At 36.9% G+C, this 12,284-nt stretch overlaps 1 protein-coding gene across 1 annotated transcript in view; it reads right to left on the bottom strand.

Annotated features, from left to right (window-relative positions):
- Positions 1-12,284, bottom strand: part of frem2b (FRAS1 related extracellular matrix 2b) — a 100,272-nt gene that overhangs the window by 55,012 nt on the left and 32,976 nt on the right. Inside the window, exon 3 of the mRNA XM_030152245.1 lies at positions 1,378-1,524. Within this exon, the coding sequence (XP_030008105.1) occupies positions 1,378-1,524 (147 nt within the window). The remainder of the gene's footprint in view (positions 1-1,377; positions 1,525-12,284) is intronic.

Raw genomic sequence — 12,284 nt, 5'->3', positions numbered from 1 at the left:
GTTCATTAAAGCTCAGATTAAAGTTGAGGGTTATTGTATCAAAAACAGAGAAAACTGCAGGAAAAGTGGGTTTTTCAATCAAATCTATCATTAACTGAACATAAACCTTGTGTCCATCCGCTGTCATTGATCCAACTCCTTGGGTTTTACTGGTGAATCAATGTTGTAGAAGATGACAATGTTTCCATGGTAACTGAACGTCCAAATGGGTCATATCTGATGACCATGAAAAAATGACAAACTGCATTTTACACAGGTTATTTACATGTATTGATAGAATTAATTAGGGATGCTCCGATACCGATACAAGTATTGGGCATCGGCTCCGATACTCAGTGTGTGTACTCATATTCTTACTCATAAAAGATGTCTGATACAAATGCACCGATACCACTTACGGCCGTGTGACATTTACAGTTCAGTGCAGCAGGTACGCGGCAGTGAAATAATGTGTGGGGAGTGTGAAGTGTGTGGAGATTTAACGAAATAAATGACGGTGATAAAAGTAACGCTGACTGCAAGTAACGTTAAAGACACAGACAGATACGGACGTAGCATTCTGTTTGTCCTCTGCATACATTCCATCCGTTTTCCAGGTGCTGGCCGATGTGTACCCAGATGGAGAATACCAGCTGGAGTACGGAGCGGTGCAGACTGCCGCCAGCAGAAGTGAAAACAAAACTTATCACTCATTTATCTTTTCTCTACCTGCTGAAGCTAAGCTTTTAAACCTTACTAGCGAAAATGCTGCAATATTCGTATCACATTAGTGTTGCCTCTGTCGTCCCCATGTTTGTTATTGCTGACTTTCTTCTTCTTCTTCTCAAAAAAACTTTACTCTTCTTCATGGTATTTGTCCAGTATGGTTAATTCAGAGCAGCGCCCCCTGGTGGATTAATTGAGAAACGCTCATTCCAACGCTATGTCAGTAGCAGCACTGTTTTTTTCCAGTCAGACTAATGAAAACGATAATAAAGCACATTTACAAAAGGAACTAAGAACTGGAATGGGATTATTAAGTACTCGTATCGGTACTCAGTATCGGCAAGTACTCAAATGTAAGTACTCGTATTCGTACTCGGTCTGGAAAAAAGTGGTATCGGTACATCCCTAGAATTAATGGATCCACAGTTATTTAACAGTTTAGATCAGTAGATGCTTTTGGGTGGGGATGGATGTTTGGGTTTTAATGGGTTAAAAGGGGAATTAAATAGAACACCACTGAAAGCCAAGGTATGGAATTCATGGATTTTTATTGATTATTCTACTCTTAATATTGTCTATTAGGTATTTTATGTACTTTCTATCACCTTAGATCGCATTTCTTTTTTTTTTTTTACAAGTGATGTGATTCAATAGTAGGATGTGTCTGCTTACTTATGAAGGAGGTCTCCCCGAGGTAGCCCCGACGTTTCAGCACCACCTCCAAGAACTTCACCTCTTCATCCACCACATAGTATTCCTTCTCTAAAGAGATCCACGCCCAGTTCAGACGGAACTGCTGGTTCTTCAGTTTGTTGCCTCCTGCAAACAAATTCCATTAAAAACATTACATTAACCTGAAAGATGCTGCACATAATTCCGTATCGAACAAGAAAAAAAAATTATTAATTCACTGATGATTTAAACATTGCCATAAACTATTTGCTTCTCTGGTGGCACGGCAATTTTCAGCACCCCTTATTAATGACTTCTTGGATAGCTTTAGGTCTCGACTTTGAGACCCACTCACAGCGGGGGGTTAAGGGAGCGCACAGCCTGTCTGAAAAAAGGAAGACAGTCTGTGCTGTCTAATTGCTTCATTTCTAATTAAGATAAAAGGTGTCTATTTCCTGTCTGAACTAGTTCTTTTTTTTCCGTCTTCTTTTGAAGTGTGATTCACAAGCTACAGCAGCCGCCCCGGAGGGCATCATCACCACTATTTGACCATAAAGACTCAAAGCAGAGTTAGTATGGGACGTCAAACACATGCTGATACACACCAAGAAAAACAAAAAAAAAAAGGTCAAAGATGTACACACATTGACTCGTACAAAAACAAAACTACACCTGTCCTTTGTGCTGTATTTTCTAAGTAAAATGCCACTGTTTCCTTAGAATCATTATGTATGCACCACAAAGCAAAACACAACGAGAATGACTTACTAAACATCTGGCAGTTCTGACAGTGCTGGAATAAAAGTGAAACTGCCAGGAGAGAGCAGGGACATTGTTCAAAGGTTTCAGAGTGTTGCTGTGTAAAGCATGTGGCAGTGGGAGTCCCCCCCCTATCCCATCCCATCCCACCCCCACCCCACCCACCCAGGTTGTTACGGTCAGTAAATCTGTCACGTCCACCCAAGCGCTCCACTGTGTCCATTTCCTCCCTCGATGGGCACGCGGAGAACGACGCACTTTCAACCTGGGGTGTTTTATTATGTGTGAGGGCGCATGCATTTACAGGTTTCCATGACTGAGTGTGTGTACGCATGAAAAATTCTCTGCACCTGTTCACAGCTTTTTCCATTGGTCAACACATTTCTACACACGGAGTAAAATGGCTTCTACTGCTCCTGACAAAAACGAAGCGATAAATAGGACAAACCCTGTGTGTGGAGTGCATTAATCCACAATAAACACATGGGGCTACTTTGATATTTTCTATCAATTAGGGGATTTTAAGTGGGGTTTTAGGATGAAGAATATGGTGTGGAGACCCCTTTTTTGCAGTTCCGGTTACTTATTGGCTTTATTAAAAATGCTGGAAGAAGAATACAGGGGATAGATGCTGATGTTCCTTGAGCTTATAGATCCAGTTCAGACTGAACTTCAGACAGACTTAGTGATATCAACACTGAGCTGTAATTGGGACAAAAGGCTGCCGTGACTGTGAAGCCTGAGCAGAAATGATACAAGAAACTGCTCTATTTTCACTCTCTTGCAAAATTAACAAAATGTTTGAATCATTTAGTTGTATACATTTAATAAAATACTCATGAACAGAGATGCTTTTCTATTCTGGAAATAGGCATTGTTGTTAGTCTCCAGAGGCACCGCTTCACTGAAATACATCAACACTGGTGAGTCTCTGACCTTATTAGACCTCAGAACACTGCTTCCTTCAAAATTGATGTTAGGTGAGTAGAACTAGTCTTAATATTAACTTTCAAGTGAAACTTTAGTAGTTTGTGAATCTTGAAGATCTATTAGAAATGTCTTTTTCATAAGACGAGTCTATTTTGTTGGTACATCATTTATATTTAGCCTTCAACTCACTGATCACTTCCTCTATTATTCAAAATATACAGCTTCTACTACAGTACGGATAATATATACTGTGAATCATGTGTGCAGGGTTATTTGAAGGATCATGGTAACATTTATTACACTGAGAGTAGGCCTTTTTTTCTTTGAGAGAAAAGCATGGCTAAAAAGTTGCTTTGAAATGATACAATCACATCTAATTAGGGTTTATTCACACTATTTGGAATAGATATTGATCCAACAACGACAACAACAATCCATCTTCAATTTAAGAACTAAATTAATGTTTGCAACAGATAGCTTTTTAGGCAAAAAACAAAACAAAAAAACAACACAAATATAAGTATGGCTCACTATTTTATTGTATCAAGAGGCAACACAGACTTTCTTTGCCAACTTTAAGGTGTGCCACAGTGGAGGTTTTAGCTTCATGTGTGTTCCCATCAGTCTTTTGGAGACAGACCTATGTATGACAGGACCTCCCTACTCAATTTGGATTAGAGCCAACAGCATGGCACGTATGCCAGCGGTAAACACTTCATGTGTGATCTCTGAATTGTGAAGAAGCCCATCCTCCATGAGGTAATGGAAACAAAATAGGCCTTGGCTATTAATCTGAACTCACAGTGGCGCCGACATGGGTAAAGTTATAACACGGCTAATGCATTTGCTCTTCGGCAGCATAATTCCATAAAACGAAGAAACTAAATTATATGCATCATCTTATTATAATCAAACAGACAGGAACATTCTCAGACCGTTTATCGACAGGATTTGTCCCAAGTACCTCATACATTTCAATTAAAACATCAAATAGTGATGTGTGTTTTGCATAATTATTTACATTAAAATGAAGTAACAGCGTAGACATCAACCTAAGCCTCAAAGAGGCAGCTTTTCCCTTTCAAAAGGAATCACATTAAACACCTGTTTGCCTTCAAGAGTGTTCGCTGTAAAGTGGGTCTATCAATTATTCATTTTTCATATCCAGCAAGGCCTGAGCAGAATATGTCCCAAAGCAGTTTTCAAACCTCTGAGAAATCATTTATGTTCACAGTTTTTACCAAAGACATCTTTCCATGACATGAGCAAATATTGAGTTTAGTAGGTCTTAAAGTTCTAGTAAAGCGGCAGTGTGGCCTTTGGGGAGCTGGGGAGTGGAGGTGCTATTTTCCAGCAGACCACTTCACTCCTCCAGATTTCTTTCTAATTAAGATAAGCAGGGGTTGGAGTAAGTCCACTTCAAAGAGGCCCCAAGGAAAACACCAGAGTTAATCTTTAACCAGCACTCAGAGCACTGAGACAGACTTTAGTGAGCAATATCTGTATCTCTAACCATTGAGTCTGTGCTCTGCTGTAGAATCTAGTGCAGCAACATACATACAGCGGATGCAATCGGGGCATATGCAGTAGGCCTATATAGCAGGATCACAACCTTTTTTTTAATGAAATATTGCAAACAGATGGCAGATGTGCAATTAGTTAATTCAATCAATTCACTGAATAAATGGTTTAATAAGATTTGGACATGCTTGCGTGCTTTCATACAGTTTGTAATGAAGTGGTTTGTTCATTTTGGTCGTCTACACCAGCGATATAAACCTGCACACTGAGTTTTTATGTTGAGGAATGAGGACAAAAATCCTAATTCTTGCGCCTAAATTTCCTAGGGGTTCAAAGTTCATTTCTGCTCCTTCACATCAGCAGCACTGTTTACATTAGCTTAGAAATTAGGTAAACAACAAACAGCATGCAACACAAAATAGAGAAATGCCCCATGAGATGTAACTTCAGACAAAATATGAATGGCAGTTAACGGTGAGAGATAAATGTTTTGATTCAGTTAGAATTGTGGCACCATTTACCTTTGTCATTTTTGTTATTTTAATAGATTATTTTATGAGCCAAGACAGTCACGGTTTGTAGTAAAGGTAGCAAAGTAACATCTAGTTTTGTGTTTAACAGCTCAATGGACTGCATCTTTTGTTGCTCATTACACATAACACCAAAACAGCCATTGCCTTTGTGTAATTTCATCCTTTGAGATTGGTGAAAAAGTTTTAAGAGGGGTGAATGTGGTCATGTTGAAGCTGCAGATGTCTAAAACAGCTCTGAAGGGTTAATGGAGACACTTATGAAGACGTCAACTCTGTAACTTCTTAACTTGTAAAATTATCTTTTACACTGACAAACATATGTGAAAATGGTGGAATAATCTAAACAGATTCAAAAAATGATTTGTTATTCACTGCAATACATTTTTTTCCTGAAATAAGGTCTAATGAGGCACACTATACACTAAAACACACAAATAAACACAAAGATAGCATCTAAGCATGTGAAAATCTTACATATTGAACCTTCAAATGCTTGCTAAAGGACATATTTCTTAAAATACAGTCACGGAAAAATTATTTGACCATCAAAACTCATCAAAAACAATGGTTATGCAATCAAGTGCTAACTCCTGTGTGTGTCATGTGACTAAAACAGACAGAAAAGAAAACATGGAATGTCTAAAAGCACTGTTTTTATCAGTACAATGCCATAGATATTGATGTAAGAACTGAAGTGATTTTGGTTATAATCAAGAAAACCATGGAAAATGGATAGATATCAGCTCTGAAATTAAACTCTTATGAGCTATTTTTGTTGTTATCATTATATTTGTCCAAACAAATGTACCTTTAGTTGTACCAGGCATTAAAATGAACAGAAAATTGAAGAAAACAAGGGTGGTCTAATATTTTTTTCCACACAATCTGTTAACAGTGAGTGAAATATAAAGAGTTAATTATAATATTCATATGCATCACTTTCTTCTGCAAGTAGAAAAAAGAAGGGGTGGTCTAATTATTCTTTCCGCGACTGTATTTGTGGATAAAAGGCAACATGGCTAATGTAACAAATATAATAAAAGTAAGTAAAAACTCACTTGACCAGAACCAGCTATGCACATGAACACTTTACAGATTAAACCCACAAATGTTTATGTTAACTACACGGGTAACCATAAGCTTTGTTCACTAACATAGTGGAAGTGCGATGAGGGACAGAAGCCTTTTGAGAGAGGCCAAAGAATGTGAGAGGCCGGGCCGTGCCAGCTTAGTGCCCCTGTCTATTCCCTGTATACATGTGTTAGACAGCCCTTATTTGGTCACCATCAAGCGTCGTGGGGCCGTGATGCCCTGTACCCCTTGTCTGCTCATTCAGCCGGGCAGACAGACAGGCAGGCGGCCCTTTACCCACAATGATGAGCCTGGATAAATTAGGACAAGCCTATAATTCCTGCTCAACAGACACAATACATCCAAAAATACTGAAAGATCACACTGTATCCTACACACACAGATCTATAAAAAAATATATAAATCCAATCTTGGAGTTTCGACAAGCATTACAGATAAACAGTTTGCATAAAGTCAGACATGAGATTTCATTTATAACTACAATCGACCACATTAGAAGACATAACCACATATAACCACAGGAGATTGCAGTTAAAACAGACTGCGGTTGTCTGTAGTCATGTGGTTATTATGGGCACCCACCATGAAGTGCAACATCCCTGCTTTGATTCCAGGTCCGGGTGACCTTCGTTTTATGTCTTTCCCCCCTCTCTCTGCCCTTGTTTTCTGTCTCCCTTCTAATGTCATCTATCAAGCAAAAGCACAAAAATACCCACAAATAAAAAAAAAACTAGTAAAGGTGAAGCAGCCACTTAACTTTTCTTTTCTTTTTTTTTTTTTTTTTAAATAGAAGAGATTAGAGTTGGCAATACCAAGGTAAAGTAAATTCATAGAATTAACCACATAATAATCCTGCCTCTTCTGCATGACTACTTGAAAACTCTGTCTAAATAGATTAATTGCTAATGAGCTGGGAGTTTTCTTAAGCTTATGTGTGTATATGCAACATTTAATTATGTGCATCACAAATTGCTGAGCTGGTAGTTTTTTTTCATTCTTTCTTTCTTTTTTTTTTTTTTTTACCTGCAGTGGAAGCCACATTTTTTATGAAGCTGAATTTTATCACAATTTATTAGACCAAGCCTGGAAGTGACCTTCTACACTGCACGGAAAGAGCAGAAGTAGATGATTTATTATAATAATTCCCTGAGGTGGCTTCATTCACAATCAAAGGTTTTTTAAAAAGTTAGTGAGTAAATAAAGATTATCAAACTAAATAACATCTATTGTTTTGGACTTTTATGCCATTATCTGAAAAGAAACAATGCAGTCTTTATGGCTTGTCATCTTTCAGTATTGCTTTAACCATTGATATTAGTATTGGTTTATTGTAGTAACATTTTTATTTTTATTCCTACTCCTGGAGAAAAGCCAAATTGGTAATTAATCTACATTATACTAAATATACTAATACCATCCCTTTGAGAAATTCTATAAAACTTTTTTTTTTTTAACCCGTCAAGTTTAGATCTTCTAAGTTTCTTTCCTTTCACAAAGTACCAGATCATACCAACATACTTTTCACCTCTCCAATTAAGGGAAAAGGGATATAATAATCCTGTTGAAGGAAAGAAAGCACACTGCAAGAGGAGAGAGAGGGAGAGAGAGGGAGAGAGAGGGAGAGAGAGGGAGAGAGAGGGAGAGAGAGGGAGAGAGCGTATGGTCTAATCACCCTAAGCCTCGTATCAGCAGTAACGAGTGAGGAGTTGGGCACGGCTTGAAAGATTTAGCACTGTTATGATTTCACAGGCCTTAAACCCTTTTCTTGCAGCGTAGCCTTCAGGGAACTAGTCTGCCGTAAATTTGGCCGCTCCGCAGAGCTGTCGCCTGTTTGTCCACTCTGACACAGTGGTAATTCAGAGGTGACATTTGGGGGGAACCGAGAGAAAGACCAGAAGCACTTGGAAACAAAAGGCTTGGGTCAAAGAGGCATGCAAAGCTTAAAGAAAGCAGGGTTATGGTCTCAGCAGGGAAAGTTCATGAAGATCAATGCCTGAACTATAAAAGTTTTAAAAAGTGTTGGAGAATTATTATTAGTGTAGAAGGGTTATACAGTTTTTAGCTTTAGCATTATCATTGTGCTATGCTGTATTAGTAAAAGAATATCACAATAGTTGGCAAAGTGAACAGCTAATACTAATGCGTCTCATTTTCCAGCTAATATACAAGACAAGGTTGTCTGATATAAAACAATTAGTCTGATTCTTGGATGCACAGAATTTGTTGCTAGTGATTTCATCATCGTCATCATCATCATCATCTTTAAATTACAGACTTAGGAGTCCATTTAAAACACAGACAAGCAACAAAATAAAAATAAATTTAAAAAGCACAGGTTAAAAACACAGACAAAACATCACCAATATTATAAAAGACAACTGTACCAGTGTCGCCACAAGGATGACTGGTATCGCACCTACACTACACTGTGTACAACTACACTGCAAAAATCTAAATCTTACCAAGTGTATTTTTCTCATTTCTAGTCAAAATATCTCATCACACTTAAAATAAGACATAATTACCTAAAGAGTAACTTGTGAGATATAAGAACTTATTTTAGACAACAGGTCTTGAAAATCTTGTTTCAAGAAATCTTACCAAGATAATTTTCACTTTTTCCATTGACAGATTTTTTTTTTGCTTGAATTAAGCAAAAAAAAAAAAAAAAAAAATCTGCCAATGGAACAAGTGAAAATGATCTTGGTAAGATTTCTTGAAATAAGATTTTCAAGATCTGTTTAAAAATAAGTTCTTATATCTCACTGAAAAGTTACTCTTTAGGTGATTATGTCTTATTTTAAGTGTGATGAGATATTTTGACTAGAAATGAGAAAAATACACTTCGTAAGATTTAGATTTTCGCAGTATATGACTGCGATTTGTCAACAGCATAATGATGTAATTCTAAGAATCGTTCAATCAACAGATAAATATGTACATTAAGTTTCTCATAAGAGCCTGAGAAGTGTTAACTCCTGCATCACAAAATAACTCACTTGCACTAGTCCATCAAGGTTTTTTAAACAGTATTCTAAGAGAACCATTATATGCAACTTGAAGCCTTTGTAAGCTAGCCTTTTTAAACCTGGCCCACAATGGGGGCAGTATACAGATGAGTACAATATGCTCTGAACAGATTTTACAGTACACATTGAGAATTTTCTTGCTAACATATTGTCCTGGGCATATAACATCTGACATTGCCTGCACACATCATCATCATTGGACATTTGATCCGTAATGAAGTGACCTAAATGGTTTATTTTGAAGCACATACAGTGTTTTTCATTATAATTCTTTACAAAACACCCACATCAATCCAGAAGCCTTAATTATTTCAATATAGAGCTATACATGGGCTAAATCCATCCAGGTAGCCATCAGTGGCACAGTAGCGTAGCAGTTAGCACCTCCACCTCTGACCAAAAAGTTGGACCAAACCTTTTCTGTGTTGAATTTACCTGTTGTCTCCATGTTGAACGGGTTGTCTCCAGTTTCCCCCATCATTAAAAACAGGTTCATACGGGTTAATACTCCTGTCAGTGCCCCTGACCACAGTGCTAATGGGCAGCGACCGCCGTCAATGGCAGCTCATAGCTTCTAATTTGCTAATGCTAACTGCTAATGCTAATGCTAATGCGAGGTACTGTGTGTGTATTAGGATGAGTAAAATGTAAAGACTGAATTTCCCTGCGGAGATTATAAAGCAAGTTAACCTTCAAACTGTTAACCTTTATCTAACTCATTCGGGGAAAAGTTTTAGAATTGCAATATATAATTTGCTCCAATATTTCTATCATGTTATTTTTGCTATATCTCCCTGAGACCCAGGAAAATAAAAGTTTTGTTGTTGTTTTTTTTTTTTTACATTAAATAATAGCCTTGATTAAAAACAGCATATTACAAGAGTTTTTTTCAGATTTTATTTATTTATTCATTTATTCATTTATTCATTTATTTATTTATTTATTCATTTATTTTTTATGAAATGCCCTTGACAGCTTTTTATTTTATTTTATTTTATTTTATTTTAACCCTTTCATGCATAAATTAATATTACCGAAATCAAGATTTTTTTCCTGAATGTATTTATTCCTCTTTAGGCAGGAAAAAAACAATGTGATTGAATTTTTTTTATGAAACTATTTTCATGGCGTTACAAAAATGTACCCTCAGCTGGACACATGACATTTAATTTCTGAAGCAAATTAACATGTATTTACTGACATACTGTGCGAAAACTATGAAATAAAATCATTTTTAATGTTGTGAATCTGATGTTTCCTCACATTTCAACATACTATAATACTAGTTATTACTCACTCAGATAATATGCAATAAAAAAAAAAAAACTTTTTGTTTTAAAAGACATTTAAATTACAGTCTAATAACAATTGGCAATTGATTTCGACTCAAATATGTTACTGCAGATCAGGTTTAGCAAGAACAGGAACAGTAATGGTATGAATTGTAATGTATGGGGTGTTGCATAAGTGTCCACTGTGTTGGCTGATATGAAAGTAAAACAACAAAATCCATGAATATACAAGAGAACAGCTGTAGAATAGCTGTCCACTGGAGTGACCACTATGCATGAAAGGGTTAAATAAAACTGTGAAATTTCTGTCCCCTACAGAGGACAAAGATACATTGCTGGGTCTCAGGAGGATATGTTGGAATAAAGGGTAACTTGCTTTATAATCCCTATAGGGAAATCCAGTCTCTTTTAACATTTCATCTTATTTTACCCATACACACAGTACTTAGCATTAGCATTAAAGCATAGCACTCGGCACATAAGAGCAGTGAGCTGCCATTGAAGGCACTCAGGGACCAACTCCAGATCTTCATTAGCACCGTGGTCAGGGGCACCAACAGGAGAATTAACCTACAGTTTTTATGCCTGTTTTTAATGCAAGGTGAACCCACAGGACCTGGAGGAAACTTGTACTGCATATAGAGAACAGGTAAACACAACATAGCAAGGCTCAATTGATTTGTAGTTCATATTTTCACCATCTTGGAATTAAAAATGTGGTATTTATAAACCTGCTTCATTCACACTTAATACAGATACAAACTTTGACTAGAGCCAGAGCAGCATAATGTTAAGGGTTTCCTTAGATCAGGGGTGTCACACTCGTTTAAGTTCAGGGGCTACATTCAGCCCTATATGATCTGAAGTGGACCAGTAAGATAACAATGAAAAAAGTGAAATTACATTATGACAATGTTTACATCTATAAAGTTCCTTAAAGATGTGAATAACATGACCAACCTGAAATTCCTTTTAAAAAAAAAGTGCAATTTTAACAACATTATGCCTCAGTTTATCATCTACATTACAACTTACAGATCACAGTGGATCTACTGTACAAATACACCAAACTTTTAGTAACAGGCAGAATATTGTTAAAATTACACTTAGTTGTCTAAGACATTTCAGGTTGTTCATATTTGTTCAGGTTAGTCACATTTTGTGTGAAAGGACAGTTTGTACATGTCAATAGTAATTTGGAATTTTACTTTTTATTTATTTTATTTATTTCTTATTTCACTGGTCTGATCCACTTTAGATCATATTGGTCTGTATGTGGAACCAGAATTAAAAAGATCTTAACATCATTGATTGCAGGCCGGTTTTGGCCCACGGGCCGCATGTTTGACACCTGTGCCTTAGATTATTGCCCCCCAGAAATGGTCTATATTTACCTCTGCCTCAGTGGATTTTTGTTTGTCTGTCTTTTAGTAAGACAACTCAAAATGTTATGTAAGGATTTTGATGAAATTTTCAGGAAATGTTGATATTGGCAAAAGGGACAAATGATAAAATTTTGGTGGTAACCGTGTGTGTGTGTGTGTGTGTGTGTGTGTGTGGGGGGTGGGGTGGGGGGTTGTGATGAAATTTTCAGGAAATGTTCATACTGGCACAAGGAATAAATGATTAAATTTTGGTGGTGATGGGGGGACTGATCTGCCTTGACGGAGGTCTGCAATATTAGTTTGGAATTTAACTTTTTACACTAAAACAAAGGCAAAAATTTGGGGTTCACATTATTTATTGGTTAT

The sequence above is a fragment of the Sphaeramia orbicularis genome, chromosome 13, assembly GCF_902148855.1.
Source record: "Sphaeramia orbicularis chromosome 13, fSphaOr1.1, whole genome shotgun sequence".
NCBI classification, from domain to species: Eukaryota; Metazoa; Chordata; class Actinopteri; order Kurtiformes; family Apogonidae; genus Sphaeramia; species Sphaeramia orbicularis.
This window is presented reverse-complemented; position numbering and strand designations above follow the sequence as displayed.